We start from the raw sequence: 23,876 nt of genomic DNA on the forward strand, positions 1-23,876 counted from the left end.
AGCTTGTAGACAAAAGGGGAGATGTGCACCTCCTGACATACCTCTTTAATTAGGCTCATGAAGCGGGTCCCGAAGCGCCAGGGTTTGTGTCGATTACACTGTAAGGAACTGACTGTCATCTGGGGGAACTGTTGGACGCCCACAGACACCACGTGCACCGCATCATACATCAGAGCAGCATCAGTCTGAAAGCCAAGAAAAAAGGAAACGTGGAGTCAATAACACAAGTGAAACCCATGGTGTTGCCTTGGAATTGAAGAAAAGGAGGGGGTGAGAGAAATAGATACCCAGAAAACAGTATCTTCACATGCTCTGGTTATCTTAAATAAGATATTATGATCAAATTACTACATCAGCTCTGTTAGAATATTTGATAACCATCTTTTTTCCTGAACTGATAACCCAATTTCATGTTGTCCTAGTATATCTGTTAAAGAAATGTATGAAGACATTCACTACTTCATGTGTGTTACTACCTCTGTCTCCATCTTATTGTCTCACTACACACACATACACACACACTGAATGCAATTGTTAACATTTGGAATGGCTACAAAGATTACATATTGTACATAAAGATTAATAAGTAAACAACTTTCTTGTTTAGGAAGAAAAAAGATATGGTAGGAGATTCACCTAAATTATAAAAATATAAACCCTGATCTCTTCTTCAATTCATTTTTCAGAAGGTTCAATCTCAGAAATGATGCTACAGTTTTGAATCTCAATACATGTATTAATCCCTTTTTAAGAAACTAAGCTTAATCCCCTCCACTGTTTTCTTTTCCCAAAATTTCCATATGAATGAAAGTTCATTTTGGCTTCTCAAAGTAAAAGGAATTTGAATTCTACTGTGTTTGCACCTGCTCCAATGACTGACCACTTTAGAAGTTGATGATAAAAAATAAAATGTTTATAAGTCATAACAAACCAGAGGCTCAGTGACTGTCAATACTGTGTGAAGTGGACCCTCACGTTGTGTTTAATGGATCTAAGCCAGGCTCACTACCTACAGAAGAGGGCCATACTGACAGTGCTGGTAGCAATGAACTTTGGGCCATCTGCTTGGCATGCCTGGGAATAAAAGCACGTATTTCCTCTTCTCATTCACACAATTAGTGAGCTGTGAAATGAATTCCAAAATGAATAGGAACCCTGCAGATTATAGCGCTCTCCACAATACAATACAAAAATGAGTACACAGGGTACCTTTCATGCAAATGGATCCTAAGGAGCGCTACCACATAAAACAGAAGGCAGCTAAGGAGCACGATGTAACGACAGAACGTAATAATAATGCAATTTTATAGTTCATAAATTTCTGGGGAATAGCGCTCAGATTCATAACCTTTATTCTGTAGGTATCAGCTGACTGTTTTCACATACTCTGAGGACTGTATAGTGACAACTATACTAGTGGGATTGATAAAAATGCATGGGGAGCCTAGGTTTAGACTGATATTTGTCTTTGGCCTGAGTTAACAATCAGAAGATATACTTCATATGCCACACAGGTGGTCATAAAAATAGTTACTAAGATATAAAAGACACATTTGATGTCAAAATAAAATTAATTTTTAAAACATCACTGTTAAAAGGAATAGAAAAAAGAACTCTTTCAGACACTACCAAATGAAAGATAAAGGGCATTTTGCAATATGCACCACAATGTAGCATTAAAAAAATCTATGTTCTTGAACTCATTAATTACCCTAAGAAAATCAAAGATAAGAACAAAGGCTACCTACATTATTCATTTTTAACAGATAAAAGTGGAAACCTTGCTGCATGTTCAAAATAAAACAGTAATATCACAATGATATTTTATATAACCATTAAAAATCATGTTTTGAAAAATAATTAGATTGAAAATTAGATGTGATTTACTAAGTGTAAAAATAGATAATACACAACTATATTTCCATCACTAACCATTACATACATCTTTATAATACTTGCCATGGGTATTTATTTAATTCTCACAATAGTGACTAAATAAAAACATGACTGCTGTTCTTTTTACAAGTGACCAAACCAAGGTTGAGGGAAGTTAATTAACCAAAGTCACACAGCTAAGAAGTGGAGAGAGACCAGATTCAAATGGCCTCTCTGCTCTTGGCTGGTGATCTTAACTATCATATTGCACATTGTGCAACAACAACAACCAAAAAAAAATCAAAGGGAAGAAAATATACTAAAATGATACCTATTATTAATCTTGGAATAAGTAAATACTAGAATTTTATTTTTTCTTAAAATTTTACAGTTATTTTTTTAAAGATGAAAAGTTATAAAACCATACAATTATTGGCAAGATGGAAACTTTTATCTATTCCCACAAATTAATAAAAAGAACACAAACATTGATATTCCTATTATCCTGCCATGAGTTACTGACTTATTGCCTAATCTAAATTGATAATGGTAGGGAAAAAAATTGCCTAATTCAGAGTTTGAAAATCATTTGGGGACATAGTTTCAGGGTCTAGATCAGAGGACACACTAGTTGATAATCTATTTGAGATCTGTGATTTTAAGTGTATTTATAAAAGAAATACAATATTTATTAATCTACAGGGGGACAAAAATATGTTTATAGTTGTTCAATGGAAAATAACATAATAATTAATAAATAATAATACAAGAATAAACTGTTTCACATACACACAAATGTAAACCTACTTTTTCCAACCATTGTATAAGTTAAGTCCTAGAGAAAAAAATTTAAATAGTGAAAAAGTTATTGATCAAATTACTTCTCGAATTACCAGTTTAAAATATGTTGATTCATGATAAAGAACTATAACTTCTGAAACTGTTCTTTATGTACTTTCATCAGGTTAGGGTGCTTATTTTTTTCATCCTACTTTTAGACCAGTTTTTTATGTGACAATATGGGCTTACTTTCCATTTAAATTTTATATCCTGTCAGACTTACCTTTACTTTCTTCTTTGCAAAACTATACATATGCAAATTCTCCCATCTTTTTTAAAAGTTTTATTTTATTGTTTAAAGTATTGCATATAGTATTACATGTCTCCTTTTTCCTCCGTTGACCTCCCTCAGACCAACCACCCTCCCACAAGTCCTCACCCGCCCTTGTTTCTGCGTCCATTGGTTATGCTTATATGCATGCATACAAGTCCTTTGGTTGATCTCTTACCCCCACCCAGAATCCCTACCCTGCTTTCCCACTGAAGTTTGACAGTCTGTTTGATGCTTCTTTGCCTCTGTATCTATTTTTGTTCATCAGTTTATAATGTTCATTATATTCCACAAATGAGTGAGATTATGTGATATTTATCTTTCTCTGACTGGCTTATTTTGCTTAACATGAAAAGTTATAAGAAACTAGTGTTTTCTAAAATTTTTTCTTATTTTCACAATAATGCGTATGCTTGAAAATTTGTATTAGTAATATTATTAGTTAACATTGTTTATTATTTACTATGTGTGAGGCATTCTCCTTAAATCATTTCCTTTACTTCTCATAACCACTGTACAGTTGGAATTCCACTGAATTTGTATCTGATAGGAAATCGAGACAGAGAACACTTAAGTAACTGGCCTAAGATCATATCATATAGAGGAATCTGGATTTAAATCCAGTTTATCCAGAGTTCACATCCTTCCTCTAGATCAGTGGTTCTCAACCTTCGTAATGCCGCAACCGTTTAATACAGTTCCTCATGTTGTGGTGCCCCAATTTCATTGATACAAATTGAACATAATTAAAGCATAGTGATTAATCACAAAAACAATATGTAATTATATATGTATTTTCCAATGGTCTTAGGCGACCCCTGTGAAAGGGTTGCAACCCACAGGTTGAGAACCGCTGCTCTAGATATTTGCTCAGTGCTCTACATTTAATAAAGCAAAATAATACAAATGATTTTTGAAGTTACAAAATATAAGAAATATTAATAAGAACTTGAAAGCACTAGTATGTATAATTTTTTATAAGCAATAAATATTCACATCATAAACATATACTGCAAAGTAAGGAAAGGTACAGATTGTGGAGAATTGATAAATATAAATTCACACACACACACGCGCACACACACTCACACACACACAATACATTAATGTCTGGTATTGGGTCAATAATAGGTTAGTTAGGAAGTTAGTAATGTTAACCAGGAACAAATTCATGAAAGAAATAGATTTCCTCTATACGGTTGTTGTTCAGAAGATTTTCCAAAGGCAGAGTATCTTTCAGGATCAGGCTTAAAGGGCCTGGCCTCTCTTACTCTCAGCTCTAAAGGATAGAGATTGATTGAGCTGCTCTTGCTAAATCTTTCACCCTCTTATATTGACTCTATAATCCCTGTCTGACTCTTCTCTCAATGGAAAATAGAAAAAAAGAAGAAAGGGGTGCCCTGACTGGTTTGGCTCAGTGGATAGAGCATCAGCCTGCAGACTGAAGGGTCCCAGGTTCGATTCTGGTCAAGGGCATGTACCTTGGTTGCAGGCACATCCCCAGTAAAGGGGTGTGCAAGAGGCAGCTGATCGATGTTTCTCTCTCATCGATGTTTCTAACTCTCTATCCCTCTCCCTTCCTCTCTGTAAAAAATCAATAAAAATATATTTAAAAAAATAGAAGAAGAGAGGGGTAAAACAGAAGAGGAGATATACAGGTTAATTACTTTGTCATCATTTTTATATTACCACTAGAGGGCCGGTGCACAAAAATTTGTGCACTCGGGGGGGGGGGGGGGGTCCCTCAGCCCGGCCTATGCCCTCTTGCAGTCTGGGACACCTCGGAGGATGTCCATCTGCTGGCTTAGGCCCGCTCCCCAGGGGATCAGGCCCAAGCTGGCAGTCAGAAATCCCTCTGAAAGCCCAGCAGCCCTTGGGGGATGTCCACTTACCAACAGGGAGCAGACCTAAGTTGCAGTTGGACATCCTTAGTGCTGCTGATGAGGCAGGAGAGGCTCCCGCCATCACCACTGTGCTGGCAGCCATCAGCCTGGCTTGTAGCTGAGCAGAGCTCCCCCTGTGGGAGTGCACCGACCACCAGGGGACAGCTCCTGCATTGAGCATCTGCCCCCTGGTGGTCAGTGTGTGTCATAGTGACCAGTCATTCCCAGTTGTTCTGCTGTTAGGGTCAACTTGCATATTACCCTTTTATTATATAGGATTAAGTTACACTGCATGCTTCCTCAATATCACACAACCATGTCATTTTATTTTACATGCATTCTCACAAAGACCATAGGTTTTAGAAACTTGGCAAGGTTAAAGTAATTCTCTCAAGATATTATCACCTTGAGAAACAAGACTCAGAAAATAAGAGTCAAGCCAAGTTTAGCTCTTAGAACTACCCTCCAAACTTTCATAACAAGACTCTGGAAGAAATAATACTCAGAAACAAGACTCAGAAACAAGATTCAGGCAAGGCTTAATTCTTAGAACCACCATCCGCACTATTATAATTGACTGCCTGCCTAAGCCATATTCCCGCTGAAACGGTGAGAAATGGTGGAGGGAAATGATGGCAGCAGGGCTCGTATTATCAGAGGCTCTGCTGAATACGAAACAATTACGTCCCCAGGTCCCATAGAGAGGAAGTATGTCTCTGAGCTGATATTCAAATAGAAGTTCATTTGGTTCCCAAGTCAGATTTGTTCTTTCTAGATCATAGCTATCTTTAAAGAAAGTTTCAAGGTTAAGCATAATTGCAATTTAACAAATTAAATTAAAATTAAAAATGTGTACAGTTTGGCTATTAAAATTCATATGGGGGGGTGAGATAAAGTTGTAGTCATTCGCATCCTAAACTACAAAGACAAAAGCTAAGCAGAGAAAAAAGTCAGCAGTGAAGACAAAACAATCTGTCCTATTTTCTCTCTTTCAAGGATAATTACTCATTTATATATAAATAGATCACGCTTATTGGAAAGCTAGGATATCTGTTCACCCTGGGAATACAGCCCAGAAGAAAGCACGATTAGATAGGCACAGACAGAGCTACGTGCAGATCTCCATGCTTCAAAGCTGGGTCAAGCATCTATCGATAGCAATTGGAACCCCCCAGAGATCCTAGCTCAGACTACAATGGAGTTGGAACTTTATTTTTCTTCCTAAAATAAGTTAGTTAAGCTACAAAGAATGTACGTCTGTCAGTCAAAATCTGGTTTTTCAAACCTTTAAAATTGTGCAATACAGTCCTACACGTCTCAGCAAATCTGTAGTGATCTTTCTAAATGGTAGCTTATAAGATCATGAAAAGTGCCTTTGCATACATTTTAATTATGCATTAACCTTTTCCCTAATGTATTTGTGGGTTTATCTTATCCCTCGTCTAATTACTTTTAGACATGGAGTGTGTCACTGGGATGCAGGTGGAAGAGTGACAAATGCTAATATCTATGGCTGAGCTATTGCCACAGAAATTGGTTTAGTCACCCAGTGCTATTTTCATCTATCTCAGGGAACCTCGTGTCTGATAAAACTTTAAAGTATTGAAAGAACAGGGATATATGCTTACATTTATTTTATGCTCTGAAAAAGCACACTGCACATTTTTAAACAATTGAAGAATCAGAGAAATCTGATGCTCTCAAAAGTTTCAAATGATCAAATAACTACTGTGTAATATTTTTTTTTATTTTGTATGTATAATTGGAACATTTCCTAATATGTAAAAACAGGAATAATAACGGATGCTGTGAACAGTTAAAATATTTCTATGTACTTAGATTTCATTTAGAGAAGTCTCTGGTACTAAGCACTAATTACCAACTATGTACATGTTGAGTGCGCATGTTATTTCTATTTCTGATCATTTAACATCTTTTTTGTGAGGTTCTGAGATAGATGTTCTAGGAGTTATAAAAATAAAACAGCTTATATCTGCAGTAAGCATGAAGAAAAAATTAGAAATGAGCAATTCTGAAGTTCATACAATCATAGGAGAGGACACTGGGACATAAAATCTCTCAGATATACTAAAAACTTCTCTCGGCAAAAAGCTTTCAAAATTATTTATTTTTCGTTCCAAGGAGGGGACATTCTTCTGGAATGTCCTATCCCCCAGGGAGCCTGGCTTGGGGGGCCCATAATGAATTTGACTGGGGGAACTTGAAACATTGTCTCTTCAATTTACTTTCTGTATTATGATACATAGAGTTCCATACATGACAATATCATCCTCCTAGAACACTTTGTGCATATTTGGGCTCTTATCCTGGGCTCCAAACATCCACAATGTTGCATTTTATAATTTACATGTAAATGTAACCACTCTTAAAAGTGTTGTGATTTTTGTTCATATATTGATTGTAACGATGGCTACATTGGTGTATACGTATGTCAAACTTATAAAAGTGTACAATTTAAATTTGAGAAGTTATAGTATGTCAGTTTTACTCCAGTACAGCTATCGAAAAGTTAAAAAATGTAATCATGCATTTTTCTGGGAAGATGGCTTATAGATTTCATTTTATTCTAGAAACATCCCAAACCAAGCATCACTGATTTGTATCTTCTTTATTCATTGCACATTCTAGCTTTAATAAAACTATGCTTTCTCATGTTTAATCTTTCCTTCATTAGCATTTTTCAGAAAATAACCATACCTTTCTTTGTAATACCCCACTTGATATTCCATACATTGTCTTACCTATAGTAACAATATAAAAACATTTTCCCAATAAATTGATTAATTCAACCAAAAAGTTCATTTAAACTGTACAAGAAATAGATATTATGGAGTTTTGAATAATAGTCACACTTCGCCATTTAGTTAGAATATATTACCTCCCAGAGGTACAGTGAACCAAATCTGCCAGCAATTCAGACCTGGGAGGAATGTGAGTACAGCCTCTGTCCTGTTTCTAAATGAATTTATAGTAACAGTACTGTGAACACATTTATCTTTTCATTCAATAAGTGTAGGCAGGTCCCCTTTGAGATCTGAATGCTAGCTGGCAGGTGGCAGATCCATTCTGAAACTCTTATGTCTAAGAGTTTGCTCATTTCTGAATTCCCATCTGAATTCAGTGCATAGCACAAAGAGAACAGTCTAATACTAGTAAATGGAATTTAAGTTTACAAATGCTGGCTCTTTCATTGACTCGATCTTTTATCTAAAAGAAATAATCAAAATATGTAAATCCCCCTTTGCCTTGTTTCCTCATTTTTTAATTGGAAATTAAAAATGATGATCTTCCATAACACTTCCATATAGAAAACATCACTTTTAAAAAACAGACAATTCCAGGAGAAAAACAATTTTGGCTATCGATTTTTTAATTTGAAAATGCAGATCTAAAGGGTGGTGGGGAAAGGGGTGGATTCTGACCTCTAGAACTTCCTGTAGAGTCAGCACAAGCTTCAATGCGATGGAGATTACCTCCCTTCTGAGCAAGAGTAAGGGCCACCATGGAAGGCAAGCTGGTGCTCTCTTATTCAGCTGGCACGCTGCACCAAGCACTCTGTCCGGCACAGAGCAGGTGCTAACAGAACAGAGGGACTGATGAAGAAATGTCCTCAGACCCAGTCGGGAGCCAATTGTCAGAGACAGTTCTCCCAGTTACACTGCAGCTGCCTTTAGGCTTTCTCTGTTGCTGGCTCTTTGTGCTATTCTGAAATGGAGCTCTTTACTGGCAGCTGCATGGGGTGCACAGACCGCACGAGATAATACTTTAAAGCAGTTTGCACAATCCCTGGCACATGGTATACAGGCAGGTGTTAGATGATGATGATGATGATGATGATGATGATGATGACGACAATGGCGATGACGACGATGATGACAACCAGATCAATAATCTCTTCAATATGGATACTATCCAAAAGAAGGAATCTATTTAAAAAGTATAATGTTTCAACCTTTCTACACCCACTGTTAGCCTAAATGAAGGAACAGGCCTCATGCTGTTCAAAAGCAGACCGAGTTCAGGAAGTAGATGAGCAGGAAGAAAATTATCATACAACCACTTGATTCTTATAAAATGTGGTATGTACACACCACCACAATTCAGAGCTCAAAAAGAAAATACTGAATACACAGCATTAGGTGACACATTTAGTATTAAAGAATAAATAAATGACAAAAACAGTAAAATGTCTTGCATTTGTTACAAAACAAAGAGCTGCTGTTGGACAGATAATTGCATACTAGCCATGTAAACCTGGACAAAACTAACTCACATTTTTTCTATTCTTCAATTTCTTTCTTTGTAAGAGGATGGGTTAGAACCCAGTGGGTTTTAAAGTTGTATTACAATTGTATTCTAGAAAACTCGCATTTCGTTTCGACCTTATTTTGGCCTTTGTAATATAAGTGTAATCTTAATTTATATTTCTTTACCCCCATAGTTATCTATGCTTTGTATGCTTTATAACAAACTTTTGTATCAACATTTCATATAAATTAATAAATAATGGAAATCAAAAGTTACTTTGGTCAACCATTGTATTATTACTCTATGCAATTTCTGCCGACTCAATAAAAACTATCAATGTTAAATTTCTCACCCATATGAAAACCCACCTCAGCCTCCTGCTACTCTGCAGAGAAAAATTACTAGTAAAACTCTTTTTCTCTCCTACCCAAAGTCATTCAGTAATACCCCAATATTTTATCTTCTTTTATATCTTCTTGTGCAGTCAGAACACAGACATGCCTATACTTTATGTTTTGAACTAATCAGAGAGATTCCTATGTTGCCAATTAGTTGAATAAAAGGAGACTCCAGAAACTTCAAGATGGAAACCCTTTAAAAGAAATAAGAATTTTTGTAGCTACCCATACAGGATCTAGTACCCATGAGGACTAAAATGGATAAGAGCTTAAAGGGAAGATTTAAAAAGAAGAAGAAAGGAAATAATAGAATTGGTTCAGCCTCACAGTCAAATTGATGAGTTAGAAAGAACATTCAAGTTCAGCAACGCTCTGAAGATCAAGTGCAGAGACATCACAATGACAGTGTTGCTGGGATTCAGCAAAGAAAGGGCCTGGGCCACGATTAATGCTGTGCGTAACTCATGTATCCATTTGTTTGGTGTTCCTTAAATTTGTGGATTTGAATACATGCCTATTTCTCTTCAAACTTATGCTCTCTGACTTAAGCTAAAAGCTACCCCCTTCAAAAAAGAAATAGTTAACTTATTTCGAACAACAACTAGCAAAACATACTCTAAAATGTGGCCAATGCTAATTTTGACAGTAAGAATTTTCATCGGTTCTTTATGTTTACATTATACAATTTTGAGCTTTCCATCTCCCAAGAGCTCTCCCTGGATGCCACGTTCCCTAACAACACTCAACAAGATAATTTTATAAACAGCAGGCTTTCCCTGTAAGCCTCTATAAGGTAAGAATTCAGTCCATGGAGTTGTACCTGTGAAAGCTTCAGAAGATAACTATTCTGCACTCTTTCCAAGAATTATATGTATTGACCATGAATATTTTCTATATAATTGTCTTTCTTTCCTACATGTATCTTTAAAATGCACCATTTCCAAGCAGAAAATCCTATTTGTTTTTACTGCCACACTTTCTAAACTCCTTTAAATATTTATATACAAACTCAAGATGTTTAAATGTTTTTTAAACACCATGTAGAGAAACTTCACTTTTTACATATAAATGATTAAGGGACAGCTGTGAAGCAGGTTAAAAAATGCCAACAGGTTTTCAATTAAAAGTTTCATTTAACTAATGTAATTATTCTTACCTAATTAAATTTTCCCACTAAGATCAGTCCACTGAGATACCTCATTCTCTTTTAAAATGTTCCATGAAGCTCTTACTAATGTCCATGGACCTCACTGTATTGATGGGATTGTTAATGAACTCTCTAGCAACAACGCACTAGCCTCAATAATTTAGAGCCTGTTAAATCTTGTCTGCTTTGTACTACATTTGGAACTGCTATTGATCTAGAGGAGAGTCAATATCAAGGAGAAGTATTCTTTGCACTTCCACCTGGTCTCCAATGCATCCAACTATCTTGATATTTGGAGCTCAAATTAGCATTTTGCACTTAAAAACTTGTATTAATCTATATTGTTTATATTTACTCTTTTTAATATGATACATGAAAATACATTTTTATGTTGTTAACAACCTGAGTCTTTCTAATTTGAGATCCAGGAGAATGCAAACCAAAAATAAACAACACAAATTTGAATTCATGAGTTCAAATGTTCATGTAAATACTAAGTCCAAATGACTGTAGTTATTGAGGTTTAAGACTTTATTTAAAATTTACCAAACAAAACAATTTAAATTATACTAAATTTAAATTAAATTATACTAAAGAGCTAATTTAAACATGATTTAAAAAACAATGTAAAAATTAATACAGACATTTCTGGGAAAATAAAACAGTAGTTATGCAAACATACCATTAAAATATAGCCTTAATGACTTTACTTGTTCTTATTGGACTTAGTTATTTATATTTTATTTCTGACTCTATAAAAAATATAATAGTAACTTGTCTCAGAAATGTGAGAAAGTAAAATTTTCATGGAAAGCTACTGGTACTTATAGTTTTAGCTTTGTAATCTATTAGTCACTATGGGAAATTATCTTTCTTAATGTCATTTTCCTCATCTATCCTATCTAATAAAACAGAAAAATGGTAATTGGCATACGACGATACCCTTTTCATTGGCTAATCAGGGCTATATGCAAATTAACTGCCAACTAAGATTGGCAGTTAACTGCCAACTAAGATTGGCAGTTAACTGCCAACAAGATGGTGGTTAATTTGCATATGTAGGCACAATGCAGGGAGGCGAAAGGGAAAGCAGGAAGAAGCCCCCTGCCACTGACAGTGATCGGAAACCCAGGGGGGAGCTAAGAGCTGGGGGGCAGAGCAAAGGCGGCCCTGCCCCCCAGCCATAATCAGAGAATCAGGTGCCTTTTCCGCCCTGGCCAGTGACAGCAGGAAGTAGGGGTGGAGCCAGCGATGGGAGCTGGGCACTGTCGAAGCTGGCAGTCCCAGGAGCTAGGGGTCCCTTGCCTGGGCCTAAAGCGAAACCCACGATCGCGGGGCCGCTGCCACTGCAGGTCCCCACTGCCCGGGCAGGACGCCTCAGCCAGAGGCGTTAGGCCTGGGCAGGGCCAGAGCCTGCAACCGCGGGGAGCTGGGGGTCCCCTGCCCAGGCCTGACACCTCTGCCGGAGGCCTCAGGCCTGGTCAAGGGGCCGATCCGGTGATTGGTGATCGGAGGGTGATGAGGGTCAACTCCTCTGGCCGAGGCATCAGGCCTGGGTGGGGGGCGGAGCCGGGGATTGGGGGGATATGATGGTTCCCTTGCCCAGGCCTGAAGCCTGAGTCAGAGGCGTCAGGCTTGGGCGGGGGGTGGAGCAAGCGATCAGAGGGAGATGGGGATCCCCTGCCCAGGCATGATTCCTGGGCCAGAGGCCTCAGGCCTGGGCGGGGGCCAGAGCCAGTGATTGGGGGGAGATGGGGGTCCCCTGTCCAAGCCTGACACCTCTGGCGGAGGCGTCAGGCCAGGGCAAGGGGCCGATCAGGTGATCAGAGGGTGATGGGGGTCTACGCCTCTGGCTGAGGCATCAGGCCTGGGCAAGGGGCAGAGCCAGCAATCGGAGAGGTCTGGGGGTCCCCTGCCCAGGCCTGATGCCTGGGCCAGAGGCATCAGGCCTGGGCTGGGGGCAGAACCAGTGATGGGGGAAATGAGGGTCCCCTGCCCAGGCCTGACACCTCTGTCAGAGGCGTTAGGCCTGGGCAAGGGGCCAATATTGCAATTGGAGGGTGATGGGGGTCAACGCCTGAGGGCTCCCAGTATGTGAGAGGGGGCAGGCTGGGCTGAGGGACAATCCCCCCCCCACACACACACCCAGTGCATGAATTTCGTGCACCGGGCCCCTAGTACATATATAAAAGCCTAAGTGACCGTCCAACCATCTGACTGTCCAACCGGTAGCTATGATGTGCACTGACTATCAGGGGGCAAATGCTCAATGCAGAAGCTGCCTAGCTGTGATGACTTGGCAGCTGTGGTTCTCAGGTGACACAAATGGAACCAGAGAGGAGGGAGCCCGATTCTGAGGTGTGTCACCTGAGACTGTCCTCTCGCAATCTGGGACCCCTCAGGGGATGTCAAAGAGCTGGTTTCAGCCTGATCCCTGTAGGCCAGGCCAAGAGACCCTAATGGTGCATATGGTGCACAAATTCGTGTACCAGGCCTCTAATATTAAAATAAGTAGATAGGAGGGGGACAACCAAGATGACAGCATAGGTAAGCACCTGTAATTGCTGCCTCTTACAACCATATCAAAACTCCAAGTAAAAGACAAAACAAATATCATCCAGAACCACAGGAAAGCTGGTTGAGTGAAAGTTATACAACTAGGAGGAAAGAAAAAAAGCGCATTGAAACTGGTAGGAGGTGCAGAGGTGCAGAAGTGTGAAGGTACAGAGGCACGTGAAATGGGCTGGCAACTGGGTGCGCTGTGGAGGGAGATACAAGCTCCCAATTGCTCTGAACTCCAGTTATGGGCAAGACTCTGGGGACCCAGACTCATATGGGGAGCATTTGGCCAGAACGCAAGGGTGGCTTTCTCTCAGAGGTGCTCGCAGCAATCATTGTTCCTGCACGGGGCTGTGGGACATAGAGACCTGGAACCTCTCCAGGGAAGGGCTGGTTAGCAGCCATTGCTGTTTGCTCTGCCCTGGTAATTCCCTGAGACCCCTCCCCACCCAATTTACAACCCCACCCAAGCTGTGCCCAGAGGCTTTTGCATATGAATGGCCTGTCATTTTGCAACCTAAAACCTAACAAACTGCAGGTGGGTCAGAAAACTCCAAAGCTTCCAAAAGGCCTAAGACCCTGCAGCAGCAGTCTTGCTTCACAGCTGGGCCTCATCTGGGCACTTCCAAAACCAAAACAAAGAGGAGGAATATGCAGATCTCTCTGTAGCTCCTGCTGGGTGGTCTCATGTAGTGGCTGATTTTGCACCTCCTTGAGGGTCAGTGTACCCAGTGGTCAGAGTGAGACCATCCAGATTATAACTCTTCACATCCATAAGCAACACTCAAGGGGCAGACTTGGTGAGCACCAAAGCCCCACTGAAGCAAGGCCAGTCCCATAAGGGTGTCTCCAGCACAGAAGTTCCCCCATTGTAGACATAGCTGGTCCTCACAGCTAATTGGCCTGGAGGTCAATTCCTCCCAGTGATATCAACAGCAATCAAGGCTTAACTACAACAGGACTGTGCAGACAGCACACAAAGGAGTGCACCAAGAGTGTACACCTTAGGTAATTGGGGAGGCTGAGCCACTGGCCCTATAGGATACCTAGCACACAAGGCCACTCTATCAACACAGGGAAGCAGCCAAAATGTGGAGACAAAGAAACAGGTCACAAATGACAGAAATGGAGGAAAGCAAACTACTGGATATAGAGTTCAAAACCACGGTTATAAGATTATGTAAGAATCTTCTAGAAACCTCTGAAAAATATAATGAGACCCTTAAGGATATGAAAAAGGACCAATTAGAAATTAAGCATACACTGACTGAAATAAAGAATAATATACAGAGATCCAACAGCAGACTAGAGGATCCCAAGAATCAAGTCAAAGATTTGAAATATGAAGAAGCAAAAAACACCCAACAGGAAAAGCGAAAAGAAAAAAGAATCCAAAAATATGAAGATAGTATAAGGAGCCTCTGGGGCAACTTCAAGCGTACCAACATCCGAATTATGGGAGTGCCAGAAGAGAGAGAGATCAAAATATTGAAAACCTATTTGAAGAAATAACGACAGAAAATTTCACCTACCTGGTGAAAGAAATGGACTTACAAGTCCAGAAAGTGCATAGAACCCCAAACAAGAGGAATTCAAAGAGGACCACACCAAGACACATCATAATTAAAATGCCAAGGCAAGAGACAAAGAGAGAATCTTAAAAGCAGCAAGAGAAAGAAACTCAGTTACCTACAAGGGAGTACCCATACGACTGTCAGCTGATTTCTCAACAGAAACGATGTAGGCCAGAAGGGAGTGGCAAGAAATATTCAAAGTGATGAATAGCAAGAACCTACAACCAAGATTACTTTATCCAGCAAAGCTATCATTTAGAATTGAAGGTCAGATAAAGAGCTTCACAGATAAGAAAAAACTAAAGGAGTTCATCACCACCAACCCAGTATTTTATGAAATGCTGAAGAGTATTTCTTTAAGAAGAGGAAGAAGAAGAAAAAGGTAAAGATACAAATTATGAACAACAAAGTGACAACAAGTACATATCTACCAACCAGTGAATCTAAAAATCAAGTGAATAAAAAAATCTGATGAACAGAATAAACTGGTGAATATAATAGAATCAGGGTAATAGAAAGGGAGTGGACTGACAATTCTCGGGGGGAAGAGAGTGTGGGGGTGCAGGAAGAGATTGGACAAAAATCTTACACCTATGGACAAGGACAGTGCGGGGAGGGGAATGAGTATGGGGTGGAGTGGGAACCAGGAGGAGGGAGCTACGGGGAGAAAAAAGAGGAACAACTGTAATAATCTAAATAATAAATATTTATTAAAAATAAATAAAATAAAATAAGTAGATAGGATAGCAATATACCTTATAGAATTGTAAGGATCAAGTTAGATACATTTATAAATGTGTGAACTAAAGATTTTAAAATATTTCATAATTAGGAAGCAGTGGAACTGGCAATCTCAAGTATGTTAGCTACTGATAATATTCATTTATATTTTATCTCCCTATCTGTTTAATGTGTATTCAACACAAGTATTATCAAAAACTGGGCTAAACTCAGAGGAAGGAGAATTAATACTGGTGGAAGAAATATAAGATATACAGATGACAACATCTTACTGGCAGAAAGTAGCAATGATTTGGAATTATTAATTCTATTGAAAGTAAAAGCATAGTGTGCTAAAGCAGGGCTGCATTTGAACATCAAGAAGACAAAAATCATGACTACAGAAAAATATCCAACTTTAGCATAGACAGTGAAGACATTGAAATTGTTCAAGATTTTACTGACCTGGGAAGAGCAGCAATAGAAAAATTAGGAAAGATCACCAAGAGCAAGAAGTGTTATTAGAGGCCAAGGCTAAGATCATCTACATCTCACGTTTCCAACTACTATGTCCAGATGTGGAAGTTGGACAGTGAAGAAGGCTGATTAGAAAGTAAAATTGATTCATTTGAAATATGGTATTGAAGGAAAATCTGCAGGTACCCTGGACTGCCAGAAAGATGAACAAGTGGGTCTTATATCACATTAAGCCTGAAACATCCCTGGAAGCAAAAATGACAAAACTGAAGTTGTCCTCCTTTGGACACCATGAGAAGGCAGGGTTCTTTGGAAAAGTTAATAATACTGAGAAAAATTGAAGGCAGCAGAAAAAGAGGAAGACAAAATATGAGATGGATTAACTCCATTAAAAGGAAGCCATAGGCAAGACTCTACAAGAGCAGAGCAGGGCCCGGCTCATGTGGCTCAGCGACTGAGCATCCACTTATGTATTGGTTCTCAACCTTCTGGCCCTTTAAATACAGCTCCTCATGTTGTGACCCAACCATAAAATTATTTTTGTTGCTACTTCATAACTGTAATGTTGCTATTGTTATGAATCGTAATGTAAATATCTGATATGCAGGATGGTTTTAGGCGACCCCTGTGAAAGGGTCGTTCGACCACCAAAGAGGTCGTGACCCACAGGTTGAGAACTGCTGGGTTGCAGGCTCAATCCCCAGGAGGGGGTGTGCAGGAGACAGCCCATCGACGATTCTCATCATTGATTTTTCTACCTCTACTCTTGCTTCCTCTCTGAAATCAATAAAAATATATATATTTTTTAAAAAGTGCTAAGCAGGGATATGTTAAAGCCAGAACACTGAGGACATCACTCATTCATAGCGTCACCAGGAGTCAAAGCCAACTCAGTGGCATGTAACACACAGATGTCTGAGGAAAAAGAAGTACATTGATTTTCAGATTCACATTTTAAAGTGTGCCTTAGATTCCTAACTTGAAGACCATCTCTTCACTATTTTAATTAACATGATTATTTCCTATTTTGAAGTTATATTTATTTAATTAATTATTGTTTTATAACCATGAGAAAATGCCTTTGCTTGCCCATTCATAAGTCTCTTCAATGTCTCTTTTCCCATATGAATATACATTTCGCAATTGTGGTTTTTGTTTTTTTCATTTGTCTCTAGGCACTTTACAGTTTGATTCACTCATTCAGAAATACCTATTGTTAATGTTATCATTGTGATCTTGTGTTATTGACATCAAATATAATTAAGAACTTGGTTAATAATAATGAGATATCAAAGACAGTTTATACTTTTGGAGTATTTATAGTAGGCAAGTTTGACAAACAAACCCTTAAATCTTTGCAGAAAAGTATTCAATACAGTAGGAAATTTTGGATAACTACTAAGATATTGTGAATTGGTTATTTTATAAAAGCACAAAATAGGCCAACTGTGAGATTACACAGCAGTACACATTATGCCTGCCAAAATACATGGATCAAAATTTTGTCTGAGTCAACAGTACCCTTCCTACAGGTTCAGGGACAATCAGAATGTGAACTGAAGCAAAGAACTTTAATGGTATACTGCTGTGAACATTATTAGGAAAGAAATCATAGAGGACTCCAAAACCAAATGCTAGCCGGGACCCTCTGATGCCCTTTTAGTCAGTAGGTTAATAGACTGACATCAAAATTGCAAATGACTGATTAAGCTGTACCAGTTAACACTTGACATTTATAGTTTTGAGTTTTGTACTTGATGAAACAAATTATAAATCACAAACTAATACATAAAAGACTTTCATTACAACAATATATTTTTTTTTTTTTGCACTGAATCCTATGCCTCTCAAGAAATTAATTCTAAGTAGACAAAGAGCAGGAGGTAAGGGTGATGACACTTTACTCAGGAGAAAAAAAAATACTTTGAAAGTCTTTACCTTGTTGATGTGACAAATGAACAGCTAGAGCCAAAGTGAGAAGGAAGGGTAGTATATAGCAGGGATTCGGTGGAAAGCCAGAAATAGCAATTCTTCAGAGAAATGAGCAGCAAGAAGATGTTAGAAATGTCTTAATAAGCATAAAAAGAATGATCACTGGAAGAAACAAAACTAAGTTTATGAAATGATGAGAGAGTAAAGATAGAAATAACTTAAGATATCCTCTCTTTGTTAGTTGAAGCATAGAAATTTGATAAATTTATAAGAAAAAGATATTCAGGTTAAAAAACATTTAGAAGAAAGAGAGATTATAATATATCTACACGTTTACAATCATAATGGTATTATAGAAAAGTTTACCTTTCTTCTTTATATTTCTAAATGGTATGGAAACAACATAATCTAGAAAAATCTAAACTTATTATGTTTGGCATAAAAATAAACAGGTAATGTATATTTTATTCATGTTTGATACTTAGGAATTATAAGTATCATGCCTATAAACAGAATTAATGGACGAAGAACCAATTACATTTTCTAATTAAAAGTAGCAACTGTTTCTTCTGAATTCTAGATACTATTCACTATTTAATTGAGCCCCTTCTAATTTCTTTGAAGTTAAACTACACATTTTTCTATCTTGTCATATGTAAACTCCACCAGAAGTTAGTCAGGTCCCAAGATTGACAGGTAAGAAAAAAAGCTGTTTTAATGCCATATCAGACTGAAAAACAGCCCTTTTCTGACAACTACATCAACCAGCCAGGCCATCCACTGCACCAAGGGACCTAAAGAATTATTTTCTAAATATGATCATCAAAAGGAATAAGTGATTAATCAAGTACTATCTGAAAGCTTTTCTACAAGTATTGTTCTATTAATTAACATAGTGTCTACTTCCTGCAAATGAAGCTCTGAGCCATCAAATAAAATTATAGCAGCACTCACTAACAATGAGGCTCATTTGGAAAAGCTCTAATATGTGTATTTTTTTTTTTTTTTTTGCCTTGAGCAGAGTCATTAGCAGGCAGCTCAGCTCTGGAGGTTGACACTCCCGGAAGTCTTCTGGCCATAAAGGCATGCTGTATTTATCTAAAACACAGTTTGACGATTACATTCCATGTCTAGATGTTTTTAAACAGACAGAGTGGTTTTAAGTATTTATTTATACCCAACTTTATTACTTAAAAAAAGGAGGTAAACATACCAGATCACAATCTCCCAATGGAATGATTTAGAAATTCAAAATGTGTTCATTTATGTCAAACATAACTTTCAGGGAGGGTTAAAATATTGCAGGAACTGTTTAGCATATCATTTTATCAAATATTTAGCTATTTGATATAGAAAAATATTCAAGGGTAATTATTAAAAACATGGAACTAATAATATGACCATTTCACTTTTACAGAATGTCTAATAAATGTTAAAATTGCTATCCTCAGGTTGCTTTAAAAGCAAACCTCCAAGTCACTGAGCAGTTATTATAACAAAAGTGGAATGAGTACGTAAAGTTTATCAGGCAATTGTTGTTTCAATGATCCAACTTTGATTATTATTTTTTAAAATAAATAATCACTTCATATTAAAAACGTTTTAAATTGATACATGGCTCCTTTTAACAACCAATGTATCTTGCAAAATAAAGGTAGCTTAAAATGTTGTTTAAACTGTTTAATTTAAATTTTAAAGAGATTAAATTTATACAACATTTTGAAATTTAGCATTTATTAGACGCCAAAAAAAAGGATTCTAAAAATTGACACAGCTTTAAAAAACACACAACAGGTTTCAGTAAAGGTATACGAACATCCAAATTAGACACATTTCTAATTTCCAAATAAAGGCTCATTTCCATCACATGTGTCCAGATTACCCAAGAACAGGTTATATGCTTAATTTCTGCTTCATTAGAGAGATGGACTGATTTCCTAAAAATACATTTCTTAAAGGAAAAAATAAGATCTTGCCCCTGTTTTCATGTAACTTCTCTAGATAGTACTAAATCAGGTATCTACCTCTGGCTTACACAGATTTAACTTCAAGACCAACTCATGTTCTCTAAAACTGAAATGCAATCTGAAATAAATGAATCACTTCACCATTCTTCCTAGGGAAATAAACGCCAACTATTCAAGACCCAATATAATGTGCCCAATTGCATTCAGCATTTGTATTCACATAATAGTACAATAACACACAATATCACTTAGATTCAGAAAGAAATTAGGGAGACAGGCATAAAGAGCAAACATGCTTTCTGTAATGAGCTGTCCTGTGCTTGGTTCTGTGCTAATGCTTGGAACATAGATATAAGCTAGACAGACATGTAGTGTCTGTCTTTATGCACTTTATACCCAGAGAAATATAGGCAATTGAAAGTGTAGTAAAAATGAAGTGTGTTACCTGATCACATTGAAATGGGGGACAGGATGCCATAGCAGACACATACCAAGAACCTAATTTAATCTTGATTACTCATAAGAGGCATTTAGAAGAAAGTGATGTTGGCACTAAAGAATTATAAGAGTCAGGTGAAGAGGGAGAAGGATGTGAGATAGCTCAGAAATGAGAAAGAGAGAACAACAGCTTTGAGGAGCTGAAAAAGTTCCCCAAAGTTGAAGCACCAGAGAGGTTGGGGATTTGCAGTGATAATGAAGGAGGCAGAGCAGCTGGCAAAAATCAGAAAATTGAGGATTTTGTCAGCCAGGCCCACAAATGTAGATTTTATCTGTAGGATAAGGGTAAGCCATTAAAGAGTTTTCAGGGGGGAAACATGATCAAATCTACTTTCAGGAAGGACTATTCACTATGAGGGTGGAGCACTTGCACTTTGGTACAAAACTTCAGAAAACTTGTTAAAATAATCCTGGTGAGTGATGATGATGATGACAGTAGCTTAGATAAGCATATTAAGGACATGGAGAAAAGTGGATTAACTCGGGAAATAGAGTAAGCTTAATCATTGATTGGTTATTAGGGAGATGAAGGGAGTGATGACAAACAGAAAGCAGGCTATAGAAACTCTCAGTTTATTATTTGGGCTAATGGAAAGGTGATCATGACAGTCACTGAGATAAAAATAATGTAGATAGATGCTCTAAAAAATATGCTGTCACGATTACTCTTTTTTAAAAAATATATTTTATTGATTTTTTTTACAGAGAGGAAGTGAGAGGGATAGAGAGTTAGAAACATCAATGAGAGAGAAACATTGACCAGCTGCCTCCTGCACACCCCCTACTGGGGATGTGCCCACAACCAAGGTACATGTCCTTAATCGGAATTGAACCTAGGACCCTTCAGTCCGCAGGCCGACACTCTATCCACTGAACCAAACCAGTTAGGGCCACAATCACTCTTTATTCTCTTATCTTGCCTTACTTTTCTTCAGAACACTTATCACTATTTGACCACAAACTCTCACACACACAAACACACAGAGAAAAAGAAAGAAACATCTATATGAGAGAGGCAACAGAGACTGCTTGCTTCCATATGCACTTTGACCTGGGATGGAACCACAAACTTTTGGTGTATAGATGAAGCTCCAAACAACTGAGCCACCTGGCCAGGGCTGGGCTGACCTTTCTTAAGACAAATATCTATCACATGCTCTGTCAAATCAGACAAAAATTAAGAAGTTATTTTTGTTATTAGACTTAGTTAATTGTGCAAATACAATTCTATTAAAATATTAGCAGCAATCAGGACTGGTTATATAATTTTCAGGGCCCAGTAAGAAATAAAAAAGTGTGGCCCCTATTCAGATATTAAGAATTGCAAGATTCGCAACAGCACAGCATTAAAACAAGCATGGGCCCTTTCTAATTATAGTATAACTAACTATGAAAGTCACACACCCATGAAACCAGCCCTGGAAACAACTTTTATCTTTAAGTTTCAAATCAGTTTTGTTTTTTTTTTTAAATATATTTTATTTATTTTTACATAGAGGAAGAGAGAGAGATACAGAGTTAGAAACATTGAAGAGAGAGAAACATCGATCAGCTGCCTCTTGCACACCTCCTACTGGGGATGTGCCCACAACCAAGGTACATGCCCTTGACTGGAATCGAACCTGGGACCCTTCAGTCTGCAGGCTGATGCTCTATTCACTGAGCCAAACCGGTTAGGGCTCAAATCCGGTTTAAATGAATTGAGCAAGACCATGTTATTTTCCATTAAAAAATGTTTCATCTGATCAAATGCTTAAACCTTGAGTGAACAAGGGAAAAGAATACCTCCCATTACTTTAGAGTGAATAGCAGCAGGAATATATGGAGCCATCAAAAGAAGATTAATTTTAGTAGAAAATACAATTTTTTGACTGGTTGAATAAATTAAATGTGATTATAAGATGGTAACTTATGTCAACAAAAATTGACAAAGAAATATTTACCTTCTAGTTACAGAAAATACTCATGTTCAAAGTGCTAATGAATTCATGCTATTTAGTCAGACAACTGACAGTGACCAAATAACAGCCAGTGACTAAATAATTCCATTTCTGTATTCCTTTCCTAGAAACTTCCAGTTCAGAGTCTTTTTCAGGACTGAGTGAATTAGGATAATTACACTGGCCCAGAGCTTTGGTGGCAAGGGAATCATTCAGTTGTTAAAACCAAATCCTGTGACTTCAATGATCTTTCCAACCTGTCACCAAATCAAAGCAGGAGGGACAGCCCCTTTGATTGTCTGCCAAGGCCCTCCATCTGTACATTGTCCTTTTGTCATTACTTGTTCCTCCGGAGGATGGCCTTGATGTTCTTTGAAACATGATTTCATTTGTACATGAGCATCTCCAAGGAACACCCGGCATAATCTGTGCAGGCACTGCAGGCCCCTGTAGACAGCCCTACGATCTGTCCCTGCCTGCTGCCGAGACTGCTCAGGCTGACTCCAGGAGATGCACAGCTAAAAGCAAGCTCATTCTGTCAGATGATTCAGTCACGAGGAAGTTTCTCCACCAAACGATTACACAAATCAGGAAAGCAGAATGTATCGAACACATTGCACTTTGATGGTGTCTTTAGTTTGTTTCTAGATTAACTGACACCAATCCATATGGCATATCTACTTTTTAGCTGAATATTAACTACACAAGACAGCTGTAATTAACACCCTGAATTTGGACAAACTTCAAACCCTGTCAAGGCATGGACCTCATGACACCATTTTAGACTAAGTCATTTATCAAATTAGAACAGGGAAATGATGGTCCTATCACCCTGAGTACTCAGATTCAGAGGCAAATAGGAATCTAAGTCACAACCCCGCCACCCCATTCTGAGGAAGATTAGAAGGTACCTAGTTAAACAGGAAAGGGAGGGCATTATTGTAATATATGATTAGGTAAAAACTTTGCCTCTGGTTTTGTTAAAAATATAACATGGTACAGACTGACAGATGTGAGAGGGGAAGTGGCGGGGGGGGGGGGTGGGATGAAAAAAGGTGAAGGGATTAGTCAAAGAACAGAAGTGCACACCCAGAGGGAGGGGAGGATGGGGTCTGGGCAGAGGGGGGAGGGAGGAATGGAAGACATCTGTAATAATGTCAACAACATATATATGTAAACTTGAAAGATCCTGGCCAGAAAAGTCTTACCATGAGTTTATCTGAGAGGTAAAAGCTTTTGATGTCATATTCTAGTAAGTGCTTTTATGAGATATGTTCACTGCTACAAGTATTGAATTTGGCTGATTTTATAGTCAGAAAACGAATATTGCAGAATGATGGGGAAAGGTAAGCCTCGCCAACAAGGATAGAGCCTGTGTGCTATAGGGAACCTTCTAGAGAAATGAAGGGGTCACAATTACAGGTTTGTTTCCTCACTCATTTCCTGGTGGGTTAGTTATATTTGTCTCTAGGGAACCTGTTTTAACCTAGATCGCTACTTAAACAAAACAGAACAAACAAGAAAAG

The 23,876-nt window shown here is 38.0% G+C and overlaps 1 protein-coding gene across 6 annotated transcripts in view; it reads right to left on the minus strand.

The window, feature by feature from the left end:
- GRIK2 (glutamate ionotropic receptor kainate type subunit 2) overlaps nt 1-23,876 on the minus strand; it is a 567,703-nt gene that overhangs the window by 209,617 nt on the left and 334,210 nt on the right. For all 6 annotated transcript variants that reach the window (XM_059700852.1, XM_059700851.1, XM_059700850.1 and 3 more), the window contains exon 8: nt 42-185. In XM_059700852.1, the coding sequence (XP_059556835.1) occupies nt 42-185 (144 nt within the window). The remainder of the gene's footprint in view (nt 1-41; nt 186-23,876) is intronic.

The sequence above is a fragment of the Myotis daubentonii genome, chromosome 6 (assembly GCF_963259705.1).
Source record: "Myotis daubentonii chromosome 6, mMyoDau2.1, whole genome shotgun sequence".
Lineage (NCBI taxonomy): Eukaryota > Metazoa > Chordata > Mammalia > Chiroptera > Vespertilionidae > Myotis > Myotis daubentonii.